At 44.0% G+C, this 19,904-nt stretch overlaps 1 protein-coding gene across 2 annotated transcripts; it reads left to right on the top strand.

Moving 5' to 3' along the window:
* Positions 1-209: 209 nt before the first annotated feature.
* On the top strand, positions 210-19,679 carry NRIP3 (nuclear receptor interacting protein 3). Of its 2 annotated transcripts, XM_045825139.1 has the most exons (8): positions 210-321; positions 778-938; positions 12,135-12,296; positions 12,823-12,905; positions 14,903-15,042; positions 15,931-15,983; positions 16,100-16,194; positions 16,666-19,679. In XM_045825139.1, exons 1-8 carry the CDS (start codon positions 276-278, stop codon positions 16,679-16,681), a joined length of 756 nt encoding a protein of 251 aa, XP_045681095.1. In that variant the 5' UTR covers positions 210-275; the 3' UTR covers positions 16,682-19,679. The 2 variants fall into 2 exon arrangements, with proteins under 2 accessions (XP_045681095.1, XP_045681096.1); XM_045825140.1 differs by lacking the exon at positions 210-321 and having other exon boundaries at positions 706-938.
* Positions 19,680-19,904: the final 225 nt, after the last annotated feature.

Raw genomic sequence — 19,904 nt, 5'->3', positions numbered from 1 at the left:
CCCCGCCTGGCTTCCCGGCCAGAGGGTGCTAGGAGGAGGGAGGGTCCCCGGAAGGCCAGCTCCAACCCGCCCGCAGGAGCTACCCCCTCCCCAGTCACGTGGCCTGGTGGGTGGGGACCGACCTGAAGTTAGAGAAACCATGAGCGATACCAAGTTCTGAGTGCGCGGCGCGCGTACTCCCGAGCCCGGAGTGTGGGCGCTGGAGGCATCGGAAGGAGGGGCGGAGGTGGCAATTTGCGAAGCCGAGTGTCGGCGCGGGCGGCGGGACTCGGGGCATGGCCCAGCTGTCGGTGATCCCGGGGTCGGCCACTGCGTGGACTGGTGAGGGGGAATCCGGGGGCGGCAGCGGCTAGGGTCTGAGAGGCTGCTCTGGCATTGGGCACCACACCCCCTCCTGGTCTAGCAGACGCGGACACCCACAACGGAAAGGGCAATCGGGTAAAGAGACCAAGGTGGACACTTGGGGCTTGGGGTCAGTCCCGCCAGCTTCACTCCTCCCGGTTGGCCCTTACCCCAAGACCCGGTGACGCTGAGATGCTCAGCCCACTGCGACGCTGGGAGCCGCTCGCCGGCCGGGGGCGCTGTGTCGGCTCCGAGAGTGGTGCCGGCCCCGCCCCCCGCGCGCGCAGTGGCTGCTCTCCGTGACGTCATGCTCGGCTATAAAGAGCGCGGCGCGCGGTTCTCCCGGTGCTGGAGGAGCTCGAGGACCAGGGTGGCCGGGGCCGTGGGAGTGGCGCGGACGCGGGTCCGCGGGAGTCTCAGCGATGTTTTACTCAGGGCTCCTCACCGAGGGCGGCCGCAAGGAGACCGACATGCGGGAGGCGGCGTCGCTGCGGCAGCAGCGCCGGATGAAGCAAGCCGTACAGTTCATCCACAAGGACTCGGCCGACCTACTGCCGCTGGACGGCCTTAAGAAGCTGGGCTCGTCCAAGGACACGGTGAGCCTCCCGCCCGCGACCGCGCCCGCCTCGGGATCCCCTCGCGCGGCGGCCACCCGGGGCCAGCCCATTGCCGCTTGCCGCTTTCACTGAGTCACCGCCCCGGCCCGCCGCTGCCCTCTGTCTCGCTGTTCTCCATCCATCCGCTTGCTTCAGTGTCTCTCAGGATTCCGTAGTAGCTTTTCTAGCTCGCGCCTCCCCTCGGCTCTGTTTCCTCCCTTGAAGTCTGTTGTCGAGTAGAAAAGACCCTGCCCTGCCTTCTTGCCCTCAAGTCGCCTTTCCTTCCCGTTATTCGCAGTTCAGATTTTGATCGCAGGGGCTGGAGCCTCGCAGCTAGGGCAGCCCCACAGGCTGCTTGGCCAGTACTATGACCTCCTAGTGGATGTGAGGAGAGGACGAAGTGGGAAGAGGGGTGGGTTTCTTCGTAGTCACCATACCAGATGACTTCTGTTAAACCCATTTTCCCCGATGCAAAATTTTCTTCGTTTGATTTGGGTCTTACCTACGTTTGACCTTGCATCCTGAAGTGGGACAGGAAAGAAGGGTCAAACGTGGAGGTTTCCTGAACCCCAAACATCTCTTCATCATAATCATCTCTCTTCCTACTCCACCCCTCCCCCCACCCCCCACAGAGGGGGTAGACGGCGGAGCCCAGGAGTCTCCAACTCACTGACCTGCTAACGTGTGGGGTTGGGGCGGGGCTGGGGCTGGGGCTGGGGCTGGGGCGGGCTTTTTCTAGGAGGGTTGCTCTTCGCATTAAGGAGAATCCCCCGGGACTGGAGGTCTGGGTTGGAAGACCATGCTGCCCTCCAGATACAGAGGGAGACGGATGGCTAAGGGTCACCTTTTTAAAGAACTGTATTTGACTGTCATCCTTCAGTCACTGCAGTGGTCCTGGGCCGAATTTATGTTTAGGTTTGTAGTTTTATCTGGAGTTTTCTTGTAGTTTACTTGTTTTCCTAAGTTCCATAGCCATTTTATTCATTGGGGCAATAACTTATGAAACAGTAATTGAATGCCTTTCAAATGAAATAGGTACTCTGTAATTTTTCCAGGTTTGGGTTTTTTTGTTTTTTTTTTGGCTTTTAGAATGTTTGATTTGGGGAGGGGCATATCAGCCTGGTTCACTGAAATTGCCATTTCCAGCTCAGGAATAACTATTGAGAGCAGAGTTCTGAATCGGTTTTTTTTTAAACGACCTTAATGACACACAGATACTAATATCAGATTTGCCCTCCCTCATTGTGATGAGAGTCATTTTTAGTTATTTATATGCAAGAAAGTCTACCCAGTTATCTTGCTCTGTTTTTTCAAAGGTATTTTTCCTGCACAAGTCACAGGATTGTCAGTCTGCTTCAGGCTCGCTTAGAGTGGTAACTGAAATGTATTCCCAGAAAAAAAAGATAACTCTCTGTTTTCCCTTCTTTCACTTCAAAGCAGTTTAGATTTATTTAGCAAATCAGGTCCAAGTCTTCTTACATTCAGGCCAAAATAATCCTAGCTCCTGGAAGCCACAGGAACCAATAAAGAAGAAAGTATTAGAAAAAGAAGTAAAATGTGGAATGTTTTTCTTCCTTTCATTTCATTTAAGATATGATTGAAATTTGTTTTTCCTGAGCTGTCAAGGAGTTTCCTATCCCTGAGAAACTACCTCTCCATCCTTCTGCCTAGCATTCCTTATACTACTTCATCCTGTGTAGGAAGAATTCCATCTGTGTTTCTGACTCCAGTCTGTCTCAACTGAACCACACAGAAGCTGATTAGCAGTAGGCTGGAAGAAGGAAGCATCCTCAGAAAGCAGGTTATTGCCATGGATGTGACACAGGGCAGTTTACTGTGAGACCCTGAACTGTGGTTCACACTTTCTCCACCTCTACCCCCCATTGCCATGGAGTTGATATCCCTTTCTCACCGTTCTCACACCTTTTATGTGCAGATGATTGCAGAAAAGAGTTAAAACAGGTCACAGCCTGGCTGACTGTGATTGGACCAGGAGAGCTGTGAGTACTGGAGTGAGGTGGCTTGCTTAAGCTCTCCTGGAACTGATTTTGCTGCCTCAATATAATCTTAGAATAATCTTAGAAGTACTCTATCACTTCACTTTAAGGGTATATCTGTAATATAGACCAGTGTTGACTCAATTTTTCATATTGAAGTGAAATTTTGAGGATGCCAACATTGACTGAAGAGGTATATAGTAAAAACGCAGTAGAAGGAAGACAAGAATAAGGAGAAGATGGCACCAGAGAGAGACAAGGGGAAAAATAAATTAGCTTTAATTGACTCTGGGGTATGTGCCAGTGAGAGGATTGTGGGTTGTTTTTTTTCCTACCAGTGACCTATATTAGAATGATATTACTGGGTTTACTTAATTATCTACCTTTTGCCAAGCTGTCTGTAACTTTTGCTGTTTAATACTGGACTGCCAACTTTTTGTGGATTGGCAAAGAGCACCAGTAGGCAATCAAATGTGGTCTTATTCTCTTGGCCCCAGGGAAGTGCCTTTGCCCTCTTTCTGTTTCATGTGTAGTTGGCTGCTACACAGTCTGCTATGCAAATTAAGTGCATAATTAACTTATTTCTTATGTCTGGCTCTCTTATTTTGTGTATCCTTTCATCTTGAGATTTTTTTCTGTCTAATGTTAAGAGCCAAAATCAGAGGTATGAGTAATATTTTATTTGAGTTATTTTTTTTTAATTGATGAAACTGGAGAAAAAATCTTGGAGTTTCTTTTGTTTTAGCTACCAGGTTCATAAATGTTTTTCTCACAGTGGTAAGGACTTTTTAAGTTTTCAAAACACTCGTGTCATAGGATAATGTGCAGTCTTTCCAATATAATAGTATTAGCATCAGGCCAAATCCATAGTTGTCTAGCAATAGAAAGAGTTTTGTGTTCCTATCTACGAGTGATTCTGCTTATAACCAAATGCCTTAGCAAAACTTACTGGAATTAGGAATGAAGGCCAGGGGAAGGAAAGACGGTGGAACACACACAGCAAAGCCAACTGACCATGAAATGGCCAGCCCTGTACTCTGAATGTCTGATGTACCTGATCAGAATCTGTCAGTTAGAACAGCCATGGGCAGTACCCTGTAGTTTAGCTATTCATAATGCCACAAGACATCTATAATGCTACAGGTTTTGAACCAAAGAACTTTGGGGCCTTGGAAAAGGAACATGAAATACCAGTATAACACCAGGATCTGGTGCAAACTGAAGATTTCCAGAGCTGCGATTGTGTCCTAATAATAGCAAACATTATCTGAACACTTGCTGTGGTCAGAACACTTGATAGATGCTAGAACCACAAATAAGAAGATAGCAAAATTTCTGTAGGGAGCATATAGATTAGAGGAAGAAGAGAGCAAATTAATTTGTTCTACAAATATTTATTGGACACTTATTACATGTCAGGCAGTAATATAGGCATTCAAGATATACTAGTGAATCAGAGTCCCTGCCCTTATGGAACTTACATTCTTGTTGAGAGAAGGCAGAAAATAAAAGCAAGTAGATATATATCAAGAAGCGATAGGTGCTATGGAGAAAATAAACCAGGGTAAGGGGGATAGGGAGTGCAGTGAGTGGCCAGGGTAGGGTAGAGTGGGACCTTGCTATTTTATATAGGGTGGTCAGGGGAGGCATCGCTGATACAATTTCATTTTAAAAGATACTGAAGGAAATTAGCAAAATATCTTGGTGAAGAATGTTCTAGGCAGAAGGAACAGCAAGTGCAAAGGCCTGAATGATCAGTGTGCTTGAAGTGATTGAAGAATTATGAGAAGGTCATTCTGGCCAGAGCAAAATGAGCAAGAGGGAAGGCGATGGGAGATAACATCAGAGAGGTGATGGGATGCCAGAGTACTTAGGTCATTATATAGATATTTTGCTTTTAATCCAATATGGAAAGCCAGTGTAAGACTTTGGGCAGAGGGGTGACATGACATGATTTACTCTGTAAAAATGTTACTCAGATCATTGTATGGATTAGGCTGTAGAGGGTGAGAGTAGAAGCCAGGAGACCAATTAGGTGCAAGATGAAGGTGGCTCACAGCAGTGTGATAGCAGTTCAGGGGACAAGGAAAGATCAGGTGCTGGATATACTTTGAAGGCAGAACTGACAAGCTTACTTGATGGATTGGATTAAGGATCTGAAGGGAAGAGTAATCACAAATAACCTCAAGGTTTTTGATCTGGCAGTTGGAAGAATCAACTTGTCATTTACTGACCTGGGTAAGACTACAGGAGGAGCAGGTTAGGGATGGAGAATAAGAATCAGGAGGAGTGCAAAGTCAGGACAACTGTAATAGAATAACAATATGTTTTTTAAGATTTTATTTATTTATTTTTAGAGAGGGAAGGGAGGGAGATAGAGAGAGAGAGAGAGAAACATCAATGTGTGGTTGCTGGGGGTTATGGCCTGCAACCCAGGCATGTACCCTGGCTGGGAATCGAACCTGCGACACTTTGGTTCGCAGCCTGAGCTCAATCCACTGAGCTACGCCAGCCAGGAAATAACAATAATTTTTTAAAAATCAGGAATCTGATTTTTGAACAAGTTTGGGGCATCTCTTAGTTATTTAAGTGTAGCTGTAGACAGTTCCCAAGAAGGAATACTACCAGGAAGCCCATGTTAGTTGCCAAGATGTTACAGTCATTAAATGCTAGAGGAGTTCAGCAGAAGAAGGGACTTCTCTGGCCTGGTGTGACAATAGTGATGGAGACCAGCATCTGAGTACAGCTTCATCATTCCCTGGTGAGGAAATTGACTACAAGATGATTTGGAGAGGAGGCTGCCTCCGTAGTATGCCCTATAGAACCTCAGAGTAAGATGAACTTACTTACAGGCTATCTGGTCCAATTCCCTGCCTATATGTGAATTCCTTCTCGCAAAAGTACAGCCTGCCATGGCAGCTGAGAAACCACCATCTCAGACCAATCCTCAAGCAGGCAGCAATCAGGAATAAGACTGTTTTCTTTGAAATAATGTGTCCATTGGATCACAAGGCAAAGGTGAAGAGTCAGAACACAGAAGACCTGGGCAATGTGACAGCCTGCCTAACATATAGGTCCCCACGTGTTTTTGAGCAACTGCCAGCCCAAGGTCAACCTGTCTATAATCCCATGGGGTAGAATGGGTCACATGTTGTATATTCAACTAGTAAATAAAGCAGAGGAGGCATAGATACTGGTGCCCTTTCCAAGATTGGATAGAGACATGTGTACTGGGCTTGAAGTGAGAGTCAATCAGGAGTCCATGTTTATCTGCAGAGTAGAATGATTTCATGCTCTTTTAGGGGAAAAAGTGAATGGTAACCAGCTTCAATTTTAGGCTACTCATAGAATTTAATGTGTATACACATACATATACTTACTAACATTTGAGTGCTTCATGCAGATCATGTCATTTAATCCTCACAAAAGCACTACAAGGTACTTACTAACTTGACCTCAGCTCTGTCTGACTCCAAAGCCTATAGTTTTAAATACTACTCTAAGCCAGGAGTTGGTAAACTTTTTCTGTAAAGGACCAGATAGTAACTTTTTTCGCTTTATAGGCTGAACAGTCTCTGTCTCAACTACTCAACTGTGCTGTTGTACAAAAGCAGTCATAGAGAGTTTATGAGTTTTATTTACAAAAATAAGCAGCAGACTGGGTTTGGTTTGGGGGCTGTGTTTACTGACCCCTATTTCTGGTGGTTCTAACTGTGGTTCTATTGCTAGCTAGAAACCTTGGGTTTCTCCTCTGGAAGTAAATGCTACAAAGAGGCAGACTTCTGTCATCCTTCCTGTTTTCCACTCTGGTCCATTCTCTGGACCATAGAATTCCATTAGTTTGATTCTGTCTGGGTTCAGCGCAGCATAGGTAAAGGGAATGCGAAAGTAGCCTTAGAAGTTCTTGCACAAATCATATTGTGTGGCATCCTGCAGTATGATCTATTTCCTTTCTCCCTGCATTCTTCCCGCCTACAGCCTGATTAGAAGAGATAATTAAGCAAACTGTATGCCAGATTGAGGAACCTCAACTATTTCCAGAAAATAGCACTGCCCACAGAGCCCATTTCCTTCGGAAGCTCTTGATGATGATGGAGGCAGCACATTTGAGCTCGCCAGATTAGAGTTTAGATGGGTGAACCCGGGTTAGGGCTTAGAAGCAACATTTTAGAAACAGTAGAGAACCAGGGACCACTTAGGTTTGTAGTTGCCTTGTTGAGCTAAAGCATAAAGAAGGATTCATATCAGGAGGATGACTTGAGAATTATGCCCGAAAGGCCATCAGAGCACCTGCAGCACCTGCCTAGCTAATTACCAGTGTGTATCTTGAAGGATATCAGGGATGTAGAAGACAGTGCTTGGAAAGCCAGAATTTCAATAGACATAAAAAATGAACTAGTTAAGCAAATTTACATAGCAACAGTCATGGAGTGCAAAGTAAAGTAGTACAAACTATGTAATGTACAAGAACTGAAGGGATTCTGAAAGAAAGAACTAAATGGTGTTCATCAAGTAAGGCTTTTTGAAGACATAAAGGGTAGAGATTGGTTTGTTCATCACTGTCTCAAGAGTTGGAGATACGGCTGTGATCAAGACACCCTGCCCCTGTGGAGTTAACATTGTAGCTGGGGGATGAAATGGTAAACAAGTAAATAAACAACTTCTTGACTTATTGATTTTATCATTACTTATTGATTTTCTATTATAATAGATGAAGTTTTGATTCTCCTTCGCCTCCCCATCATGTCTCTTTCCTATTATACCAACATTCTGTTAGATAACTGTTTTGTGTCAAATCAGCATGTACTGCTTACATTATTATGACTATGTTCATGTCATTCACAGTTGAGTCAAATAATATATTTTAATTATGTCTCCTTTCTCATATACATACTTATTTCTCTCACAATTATTAATTGCCTATTTATTCATTCATTCAATTTTCTATGTAAAATTTAAATATACTTTTAAGTACCTTAAAACTGAAAATGACCTAGCAGCTCCATTTCTTTCCTTTTTTTTTTAATTTGTCTTGGAGACATCCTTCGTGGAGCCTTCTATCTTCCCATTTCATTTTGGACTGGTTGCTCTCAAGACCTACTACACAACCTATATGCATGACTTTTCCTTCATCACCATCCTCAGAATTTCCTTTGCCTGTCTTCTCTGTCGGATCCTTTATTTCTTGGATCCTACGCTTTCCCCCCGCCCATTGTTCTTTGGTTGGTTTCCCTCACCTTGGTGGAACATAGCCTTCAGGAGCTTCTTGAGGATGTATGGGAGGTACCTGCTGAGTCTTGATTGATAGTTCGGCTAGGTTTAGAATGTATGTACTGTCAAGTTTTTAAAAAGCATTATTTCATTGTCTTTTAGCTTCCATTATCACCATTGAGCAGTCCTATGCCATTCTGGTTCCTAATCCTTTGTATTTGGGTCATTTTCTTCTCTTTGGAAGCTTTTAGAATCTTTGCTATCTATAGTACTCCAGAAATTCATAGTGATGTGAAATGTTGGTGTGGATCTTTTTCCTTTCATCATGCAAGGCTCAGTGTGGGCCCTTTCAGTCTTTAAACTCATAGCCTTTGGTTCTGGCTTAATATGCTATTCCATCCTCTCTTAGTTGTTTTAGAAATCCGACAGTGCATCATTTTTAAGCCTACCCAAACTGGCAACCAGAGTCTTTTGACTTACTCTTACAAAAAGAATAAATTTTTGGCATTCTTCCCAGTCAACTGGGTCAAGTGGGAGTCTTATGCAGGCTTTGCACTAATCTAGTTTCCTACCTTAATCATACCTTCCAACTATAGAGGTTCTAATATCTCTAGCTCCACAGCCTTTCCAGGGTTTTAGTTTGAGTAGGAAAAATGTTTTTATAGTTAGACCCCAAAATATATAATAGCTCAAACATAATAATTTATATTTTCTTAAGTAACAGGTCCATCCTCTCTCCCATAGTCATTTAGGGACCCAGTCTGACAGTGACTCTTGTGTCTTCAACATGTGACCTCCAAGAAGGTTACCCTAGGGGTTGTCTACATTCCAGCCAATGAGAAGAGGAAAAGAATATGGAGGAGTGTGTACAGGAGACTTTCATGGTCCAGGTCTAGAAGTCTCACACATCGCTTCTACCCATATTCTCTTTGCTAGAACTGAGTCATGTGGGCATGCCCCACTGCGGGGAGGCTGGGAAACATAATCTTCAAGTCTCCCCAGCAAGAAAGGAGAACATGGATTTCGATGAACAGCTGGCAGTCTCTGCCACCCCAGAGCAGAATGGTGTGACTCACTCAGCTTTCTCTAGTCTAGGTCACTTACCACTTTCATGTCTGCCCTTCAGATTCCAAAATTTTGTCAGCACCTCTTTCTTTTTTTGTTGTTTTATTTACTGTTCCCCTTGTTCTTCTAGGTTTAGGCCTTTTTTATTCCTTGGCCATCATTTTAGTGAAATTTTGTTTCGAAGAAGTGTATAGTTACACTGTCATTGAAAACATGCAGGCATAATAAAATGACCACAGAAACACAGCTCTGAGGTCCATACGGGTTTAATGGCTGTGAATTTCCAATTCTCAAACTGTACTCTGAATACTTTTAGTTACAAGAGTAAACAAAGAGAATTATATGTACCAACAGAAAATTGTTTCATATGTTAAACAAGAATAGAAAATTTTAGAAGTGTTATAATATGATTCTATTTTTTGTATGTTTGTAACTATTAAAATTCTTTCAAAGGATATACTTCTAAACTTAACGGTTGTTATTTGTAGGCAGGGGTTGAGAGGTTGGGGAACCTGTCCCTTTTAATTTTATATGCTTCAGTGATATGTGCATATTTTACATTGAGCATGTATTGTGTTTGAACCTTCTTTGGTTACTGAAGAAAAGAACAAATAATGGAATACAGTCACCCCTCAGTATCCATGGGGGATTGGTGCCAGGCCCCCGCCCCCCACACCCCCACTGAAGTTCTCAGATGCTCAAGTCCCTTATATAAAATGCGGTAGTGTTTGTATATGGGCCACAGCTGGGTATGCCTGTACATCACTTAATTTGTGTGGATTCAATGTAGTGCTCAGTGTGTGGAAAATTCAAGTTTCATTTTTTGGAACTTCTTGAAATTTTTTTTCCTGATTATTTTCAATCTGCATTGGTTGAATCTGTAGCCGTGAAGCCTGTGGGTATGCAGGGCTGACTGTGGTCGGCAGGGCCAAAGGCCCTCCAGTAGTCAAGCAAAGTGAAGGCTGAAACATACCTGCGTGCTCTGGAAATGAGGAGGTGGCTACTGGTGCTATGGCATCCAAAATGACTCGGTGGGGAAAATGGATGGTATCAGGAACTAGACATGGTTATTTGGCTTTTCTTTAAAAAGACCACTCAAGATCAAGGGTACATATGATTAGAGAGGCGGGTAGAGTTGAGGAGATGGGGTCTGAGGTTTTTCTTCCTGATATATTAGAACTTTGAGTATGTTTTGTAACCTGTGCCCAAAAAGAAGGGAGGAAAATCAAGAGATGACTTCAAGGAAAATAATTTTAGAATGCTCCTCATTTGCCTCATCTGTGCAGTGGTGATTAGACTCCTCTGCAAGACTGAGTAACCAGATAAAGTGCTGTTCAGCAAACCAACGTATAATAGTAGGAAAGCCCCAAGCTTTCGGTGAGGAGGGCTTTGACTAGATGGCCTTTGAAACTCCTTGCAATTTTCAGTTCTGCACAGTTTGCCCAAGTTGGTCCTACTAAGCATGCACTTGACAGAAGCGAACACCCTGCTTTAGTATAACTTGAGTTAGGAGTCTAGGCTTATTAGCAAGAGAGATAAGAATGAAGAATTTCTATTTCTTTTGAGGAGCAAAGCATTCTCCCAGGGGCACATCAGGAAATCTAAGTTAGCACTTCCTCTAGCTCCTTATCAACTTAAGAAGCTCATTTTCTTTAAACTACCTCTTTCTCTCCTTTTCTCAAGGATACTAATTTAGAATCTGTTTTGCCAAGATTCAGAGTATTTTGGGAATACATGTCTTCACCTCACCAGGGTTACAGTGAGTCATGGCTCTGACTTCATCTTTCTGCCTTCCCTGGGAAAGTTCTAGGCTCTGGGCTTCTGAGAGTGATTATCTTCCCCTAGAATTGGAGTGCCATCTGGTATGTGTTACATAGAAACTTAGGGTTAGATGCTATCCTTTGAGGGATTTTGAATGATAATGTAAATTGGGAATAAGATGCTTTGTGTAGAAATTTCTCAGGTCAACAACTTCTTATCAGGAGGTAGCTTATACTTTCTGGAGGCCACTTTGGGTGGAAACAGTAGCACATGGACACATCTGCCCTGGGAACTCTCTCCTAAGCTCAGTCAAAGAGCACACTTGAAATCACACTGTTCATTCTGCTTTCTAATAGTAGATACCCTGACACAGATATAAGGTCAAGTCAAATCCTTTTCTTCTTGGTCAGTCTCTGCACCTTTTATACTCCCACTTTTTGGTCCATTGAAGAGAAGGAAATGGATGACAAGCATATGGCAGGAGTTGTCTTATACTCTTTGAGGTTTAGAAGATATCAGTAAGGATGATTCCTGTGGGTTCTGCCACATTCCAAAGTGTGTCTCTTGAGAGGGTTGCTTAGCAGGTCTCAATTCCTGTCTTCCCACCCCTCCAACCACAGATAACTCAGTCCTCAGGCCAGTAAGGCATATGTGTATGGACCGGGTACATATAAGGCTGTGGGGGAGTCAGACTTGAAATAGAAATAGGCAGCGCTTCTGACAGTTCGTCCAAAGGCAGGTTTCTTCAGCCTGTGGAAATAAGCTGCCCCTTCTGTAAGTCACCTGGAAGGTACACCTGTTCCACACAGGAAAAGGCCACTTTTCTCCTGAAATGCCTTTGTAAGGAAGGGGTGGGAAGGCATAAGCCCAGGTAGTCCAAATCACAAGGGTCCCTTAGTCCTCTGTAGCCATTGACTATTCATTGGCCCTAGCCACAGTTTTTAGTGTCCCACCTTGCTCTTTTCATTCAGGGTAGTCTCCTGCAAAGTGGTTTATAGTACCTGCTCTGACAATACCAATCATGTTCCTACTTGAAGGGAGAATAAATAAGCAGCAAAGGTAGAGCTGTTATGTGAGGCTCCTTCATTATTTCAGTGGTACATGGGGGACAATGGGAAAAATGACTTGCCATTTAAGAAGCCTCTGCTTTCTCTTCCTCAAGCAACCACATAACATTCTGCAGAGGCGCCTCATGGAAACCAACCTGTCCAAGCTCCGAAGCAGTCGTGTTCCTTGGACCTCCAAGACCAACAAACTCAATCAGGCCAAGTCTGAGGGACTGAAGAGGTCTGAGGATGATGACATGATTTTGGTTTCTTGCCAGGTACTGTTCTGAGAACAGCTTTTCCAGGGTTGTCTGGCAAGTACGGTTTGGGCTTATTGTGATCCTAATAGTGGGTTTCTTACCTCCAAATTGTGTGCAGCATGTGGGTCTTTACCATAGAATTCATAAATGAGTTTCAAGGAGGGCACTCCATGCAACAGACAAGGCATATGCAGTATTTGCATGCGTGTGCACCCTTATGGGAAAAGACCAAAACATTCATCAAATTTGCATAGGGCTGTGTGATACACACATACACACACACACACACACACACACACACACACACAAGATCTACTTAATATATAGAATGAAACACCCAAATTCCTTTGGGATCTTCTGCCAGCTCTAGGTCCAGCAGGGAAAAGAGCCCCTCAAAGGAGACTCAGCTGTGGGTAAAGATGGGATGCTACCTCTCCATATTGTGAAGATGCTCTCCATCCCTGCCATTCACATGACATCTGCTACTTGCTCTCCAGATCTCCCTTCCCTTGCTCTTATTGAACAGTGTGTTTCCTCTCCACAGTGTGCTGGAAAGGATGTGAAAGCCCTGATTGACACAGGCTGTCAGTATAATCTCATCTCTTCAGCCTGTGTGTATAGACTGGGGTAAGTAGCTGCTGGGTGGAATTGTACTGGATGGATGGATGGAATTCAGATGCTAATCACTCTTTGCCTGAATTTCTTTTGAGGTCAGAGATGGTGAAGGTCGCCACAGAGGCTCCAAGAGAAGGATGCAGAGCTAAAAGTATCAGCTGGATCCAGTCTGTAGTAGAGGGACAGAGTGAGGGTCCTTGGGCCCCTGGGAGGAATCAGTGAGCCAGGAAAGCCTCAGACTTTCCATTAACTCCCACATATTATGTTTTGAGGAAAGACCACGGGGCTCTGGAATGAGAATGTGAGATTCTTGGCTGCTGTGTGTCATGCCGTGCTCCGCATTTGTGCCCTGCCCAAACATCAAAGTAGGAGCTGTCCTGTTGGTATAACCTCCATGAGTAACAGCAGGGAATGTGGGAGGCTTTAGCTTATTAGGGTCCTTGTGAAGGTCACACTGCCTGTCCCAAGAAGCATCAGTCTGAACTTGGAATGGGACTGCTCTTGCTGCCAGGCCTGAATAGCGGTCCTTAACCAAAAGTTTCTTAGTGCATTTTTCTCTTTCTGAAGAACATGTAAAATGACATTTTACCTCCGCGCCTGCTGGGTTTTGGATGTGAGAGGCAGATACCTCATGTATTGAATGTCTTCAGTTCTCTCACAGCTGGTAATGAATTCTCCCTCTTTTAGTCTGAGGAAGCCATTTTGTATCCTTCCTCCTTTTCACTCAATCTGTACTTTCATTTCTTCTTCCTTCTCTTTCTTCCAAAGTACCAGAGGGGCACTGAGATATAGCCCAGAATTGGGAGGATCGACCCAGCATTCTTTTCCACTTTTGTATCCCTACACACAACAAATAATTCTCTAGCCCAAACCTCTGCATTGACACAATCACTAGGGTAGATATAATGGCCCATTTTAAACTGCTTTCAAGGTGTTCATATTCTTAGGTAGGGCTTGCACAAGACTTGATTTGTGGAATCAGTGACCTATACTACATGATCTGTCCCTTCTTGTTTCTACCCTGCTCTCCACCTTCACCATCACTGTGTCTCTTTGAAGCTGCCTCTGTGGGTTTTGTACATTGCTATACAGGGTGGTGGGTGGAGTCCAAGACGCAAGTGTACTTGTGGGAAGAACCCTGGGCTTTTTAATGTGGTAAAAAGATGAGATAAAGTGCAACATGATGGTTCCAGAAAGACTAATAATGTCCTGGTGCATAATTAGGCAGCAGACTGCCATGATTCCAGAGGAATTAATAACCATCTGTAAAGCTGCAATTATTATTTTTTTGGATAGGCTATAACACTAAAAGAGAGGAAATGGAGTAAAGCAGAAGTATTGGCACAGAAAGTCCATAATTAAGTATTTATCCACCAACCCATAATGGTTCGGGTGCTAGCTGTTCCCATCATGTTACATAACTGTGAAACCTTGGATGCTGTTTCTTTCCTTCCTCCCCTGCACAGGCAAGTTAAATTAGTTGGAACTTTCTCCATGATATTCCTTGCCGATATCAGTATCAATGCACTTACTGACATTAAACTTATAGCCTAAGACTAACTGATGAGGGTAGACTGAAATAAAAAAAGACATAGAGAAAATTAGACATTGAACAAAGTATCTTCTAAAATTAGAATCGACCTGCCCTCGCTGAGATCTGTTACCCACAGAGGGGTAAAAGGACTTGTTAACTAAGCTGCCTTGCACATGAGTGGGGATGTTAGGTTGCAGAATAGGGTTCTCTGAGTGTGTCAACTCTTATCTTTTACCAATGCACATGGTGGTGTATCTCTTTATGAACAGGAGCTGCATTTTTTGTTTTTCTTATATCCCCTGGCACGTTTAGGACACATGCTAAAACAAGAAGTGTAGACTGGCTAGCACTTTTTTTGTAAATTGATCCCAGGAAATCCCTGGAAAATTTCAACTATGGGTCAGAAGGTAGATATTGCCAGATTCCATCAGAAACCTCTGTCAAGAGGATTCTGGTATCTTCTCCTCTGGTGCAGACTCAAGGAGCATGTCAGATCTCACAAGCACGAAGGAGAGAAGCTTTCTCTACCCCGGCATCTGAAAGTAGTGGGCCAGATTGAGCACCTAGTGATCACACTGGGCTCCCTCCGCCTGGACTGCCCAGCAGCTGTGGTTGGTGAGTAGAACTGGGGACTGGACCTATGGGCCCCAATGTAAATCCTCTTCCTACTCATGAGATCTCATGTCTGTAAATATTGACTTCTTCAAAATCCCAGGTTTTCAATTTTCTGTACTGTAGACCGAGTCCCAATTATTGCCCTCCAAAATACCAGTGGGACCCTCGGCTACATTCAAGGCAAGTTGAGGATTACTCTTGAAAAAAAAGAACGGGAAGGGGGCAAGACAACAAACATTTTGTATGCCAGTGAAAGTGGCCCCTCAGAGCTTTCCATGAGCTACTTTGAGGTAGAGGGCAAGATCCTCTTACTCCTATGCCGTAAATCCCTTGATAATTTCCCACAATCTATTACTCTCCCTAATGTGTTCTATTCTAAACTACTCTAAGTTCTTGATTTTTATTTAAAGTTAAAAAGACCTGGGTTTTCCCTGGCTGGGTGGTTCAGTTGGCTGGAGCATGATCCTGTACATTAAGAGGTTGCAGGTTCGATTCCTGGTCAGAGCATGTACTTAGGTTGCAGGTTCGATCCCTAGTCAGGGCACATATAGGAGACAACCAATTGATGTTTCTCTCTCTCTCTCTCTCTCTCTCTCTCTTCCTTTCCTTTCTCTCTCAAATCAATAAAGGTGTCCTTAGGTGAGGATTAAAAAAAAAAAAGACCTGCTTTTGAATCTTGGTTAAAAAGACCAGGGTTTGAATCTTGGTTCTATTGACTTTTCTCTATAATGATCTGGGAAATTGCACAACAGATGTTTATTAGATTGATAGAACAAATATTTATTGGATGGATGGATGGATGACTGATTGGTTGGATGGGAACTAATGGTGATAAGGCTGACTTCTAAATCAGTATGGAAATGGCTGAATTTTAATTTTTTTTATTAGAGGACAATGAAAAAAACTTGTCCCTTGGTCTCCAGACTCTTCGATCCCTGAAGGTAGGATTGGTTCTACTTTCCCTTTGATATTTCTTCTCTGAGGAAGGGGTCATCTTATATGGACATCCCCAAAGTGAGATCATTAACAGTAACCAATGATTCTCCTTTGTTTTCAGTGCATCATAAACTTGGATAAGCACCAGCTGATCGTGGGGAAAACAGACAAAGAAGAAATCCCTTTTGTGGAGACAGTTTCCCTGAATGAAGACAAGTGAGTGTCCAAATGGGTTGGATCAAGTCAAATCCATTTGCTATTAACCAGAGGGGTTCTCATACAGGATGTGGGATTGTGTTCTTTTTTTTTAGGCATAATTAACATATTATATTAGTTTCAGGTATGCAACATAATGATTCAATATTTGTATATATTACAAAATGATCATCACAGTAAGTCTAGTTAAACATCCATTACCTTGGGTTTTTTTCCACCACTGCCCCCCGCCCCAGCCATCCCCATGGGTTGCGTTCTGCCTGTGGCCTTCAGTCACACTACAGATACACCCTCCCCACCCCCACATTTCACCATCTTACAAAACTCTCTAGCTCACTCACAGTTCAGAATGAGCAGTGATGATACTGCACAGAGTGGTGGAGGAAATAAGTAGCTTTTAAACTAAACTTATGCTTGCCTTCCTAAAGTCCTTGAATTGGTATCATTGCTTCTGTTTGTTTCTCCTTGCAGCACTTCAGAAGCATAACTGCAGCCTGCAGCGTGTCTGCACAGGTGCACACACACCAGGTGGACAGATGGAGAAAACGGGGTTTGAACCAAATGCAGTAGCAACTTGCCGTGGACCAAGTCCTTTTCTCTAGTAGAAGCCACAGGGGCTCTTTCCCACCCAGACCTCTCTAGACTTTAGTCTGTGCTTAGAGATCTTGTCTGGTTATAGCCATTGTTTTCTACTCCTTTGACCACTTAATATAGACGTTTTGACACTGCCAGGTCTCACTTGTGGCCTCTTTCTCTGCTTCTTCCAGGAACTTGCTTTTATTAGTCAAATATAGGGGCTGCCAGGTTCTATTTCCCCATAAGTACACTTGCTACTTTTCCTATAGCTAAAATGTATAATAAACAGGAACCCGACCTTTATCTCCTTTCAGCTATTTCAGATAGGTGCAGGATATGTCTCAGAATTAACATCTCTTCTAATTCATTCATTGATTTGTCAAGTATGAATAGATCTGAGATCTGAAAGAGCCCAGGGAGATAATCTAATTCAACCCTTTCATTTAAAGGTCCGGAGAGGTGAGTGAATTGTCTAAGCTCAAACACAGAGTCGGTAGCAGAAGGGACCTAGAACTCAGTTACTGACAAGCCAAGGCTGTGTTCGTTCTCCCATGCTGCTTCCTTTACCTTTAAGACTTGAGAGGAAGATGAAGAGATGGGGGTTTGTAAAAAGGCAGAGTAGGGGAGGAATGTGCTTTGGGGATGGATGCAAGGAGGACTGGGTATCCCTCCCTCCTGTGAGCTAAGCCCACTGAAATTCCCCTGCCCCAAATTGTCATATTCAGGCCTTTGTCTTGGTACCTAAAAGCTGAAGGTACAAAGATCAACGAGATGGTCTTTCACCTGGAATTTCTTGAAGGGGAGGACGGGAAGGAACCACAGACAGAAGAACGTTAATTACTCTCTGAGATGGAACTGAAGGCTTCAGTAAATACTGGTAATCTGGGTATCATTGTTAGACATTAATACTCCCAAGACGCAGCCACTATCTCTGCCTAGCCTGTTGTTTGTCTGCCATGGACTCGAGCAGCTGAGAACAGGAGTAGGTAAACAAGGTGAAAAACCTGGAGCAGGTCCAGAATGGAAGGGAGGACTAGATCGAATCACTTGGTGGGGGGCCTACCACAGGGGAATTTTTCTGGGAAGGAGACTTCCAGGCAGGGAATTGAGGGTTTGAATACTCTTTAGCTCTGTCCTGGTGTGACGGAAGTGGGAAGGCAGGAGCTGGCAGTGTTAATAAGGAGAACTTTTTCTGACTGCCCAATATTTCCTGACCCCTCTTTTCAAAGAGCTGAAGATTACAAGGACTTCCTGAAGCTTTTTGTTGGGGATATCAGCTTGGGCACACAGACACCTATAATGGCATTTCTTCTTCAATTTGGTCATAGAAGTGCCTGGAGAAGTCAGGAAAATAGCCAACTGTGGGTATCCTTTTAGGAGATTCCCACGTCTACCCTTGATTCATAGCATGAGTTCCCAGAGTGTTTAATGGATCCCACTTTGAACTTTGCCAGGTCCCACCAACAGTCTCGTCTAGCATTTAGCTGCTGCCCCTACCAAACAACTCTTTGGAACTCAGAATGTTTTTAGCCCTACAGAAGCTCCCTCGAGACTAGAAGGAGACTTGATGACCTCCATTTAACAGCTGCAACCAGTTATCCTGGGTCATCCATGAGGCCCCGTTCCTATCAGCCCCTGTAGAGGAAATAAGATGGAAATTAAGCGTAGCCACAGTAGAGGTGGTCACCTTTGAAGCTTTAGCAGGGGTGCTCCCAGGTCACCAGCCTTCATTGCCCCCTCTACCTCCACTCCATTTTCTTTCCTATGGGGACTCATGCCTTTCCACTAAGGCCTCTCTATTCTCCACCCCCCACCTGTCATGACAGCACTTTGGTCTGCTTCTTATCCTAGGACTGAGATGAAATGCTTCACCCCTTCCTTCCCTAGTTGAAGTTCCACTCCAAGCCTTGGCTCCTGGCTACAGGTGAGGCTTGTTGGAAATTCCTTGGCCTGGTTTGTCCTTATATAGATTCCCTGTGGACCAGTGAGACCAGGAATTCTCAGGTACTTGAACGATGAGACTGATTCTGGCCCTTTGAGTTCAGGATTATATGGCATCAGGGGGAAGGCAGATGACCTTTAGTGATCTTTCTGGCATCTGAGAATTAGTCAGTGGTTTTCCAATTTTGGAATAGAAACAATTGGGGCAATTTGAGCTTAGGGCATCATAATCTCAATGTAGTCAAATCACTTGAATTTACTAACCAAATTATGTTTTAAACCTCAGGCTTGATAGAGGTACCTTAAAATGTCTAAAGACAATTATGGGAAATCTTGAGCTTCATTAATCTTTAAATGCTGCCAAGTTGATTACTCTGATAGCCTGTATCTCCTTGTTATTCATTAGGGAGCACTGGGTCTATTTTGGGGGCAGGGGGTGCTGGCAAGGTAAGCAGGTAAGGTCAGTTCTTCCCAGAATCCTAGAAAATTCTCTCTGGCACCTCTGACTGAGCGTATAGGAAGAGAGTAGCTACCTACGTCACAGGCAGGCAGTAGCTAGAAGTAGCTCTTAGAACTGGTACCCCTCCCCTTCCTTACTAGATGTCCATCTCAAACACAGAAAGTTTGGAAAAGACTGTTTTTGTCATTTGGTATTTCTATGTCTGACTTGTTTGAGGAACAAATGTTTTCTGACCTTTCTATTTCCTTGCCCTGCACAGATCCCATCTGGTAAGATTTTCTGTTCCTTAGCTCAAAGTGTCTATAGAACGATTGCTTGGTGCGTCAGCTACCCTCACTCTTGTGTAATAGAAATATCTTTCCAGGTTGGGGACATGGAGGAGACAAACTGGATTACTTCCTCCCTCTGTTGCCAGACCTCTGCATTAGCACTTTATCTGCTCAGTGTTTCTGGCTCTGTTGGGTTTATTTGTGAGATTGATGTAACAATAAAGTGAAATCTTCCCCTGTGTGTATGTGTGTCTGACAGAGCGTCTGTGTCAGGGCCCCTGGAGGGTGGGGAAGCCGGGAACAGCCTAATTGCTGCATCAGCATCTGTCTCATAGGGTGTTCTGAACACAAGGCTTTGTTGTCCTCATTTCCTCTATCGCTGCTGGCCTTCAGCTCTCCCTCTTACTGGCTATATGTCCTCGGGCAAATTAATGAGCTTCTCTGAGCTTGGTTTGGAATCTGTA

The sequence above is a fragment of the Phyllostomus hastatus genome, unplaced genomic scaffold, assembly GCF_019186645.2.
Source record: "Phyllostomus hastatus isolate PE091 unplaced genomic scaffold, TTU_PhHast_1.1 phas_scaffold_585, whole genome shotgun sequence".
Lineage (NCBI taxonomy): Eukaryota > Metazoa > Chordata > Mammalia > Chiroptera > Phyllostomidae > Phyllostomus > Phyllostomus hastatus.
The sequence above is the reverse complement of the archived record's forward strand: the minus strand, read 5'-3'. Positions and strand labels throughout refer to the sequence as shown.

Coding starts and splice junctions, on each gene's coding strand:
- NRIP3 (XM_045825139.1), top strand. CDS start 276: ATGGCCCAGCTGTCGGTGATCCCGGGGTCGGCCACTGCGTGGACTG. Junction 322..777: donor GTCGGCCACTGCGTGGACTG/GTGAGGGGGAAT, acceptor TGTTTTACTCAG/GGCTCCTCACCGAGGGCGGC. Junction 12,297..12,822: donor TGATTTTGGTTTCTTGCCAG/GTACTGTTCTGA, acceptor TCCTCTCCACAG/TGTGCTGGAAAGGATGTGAA.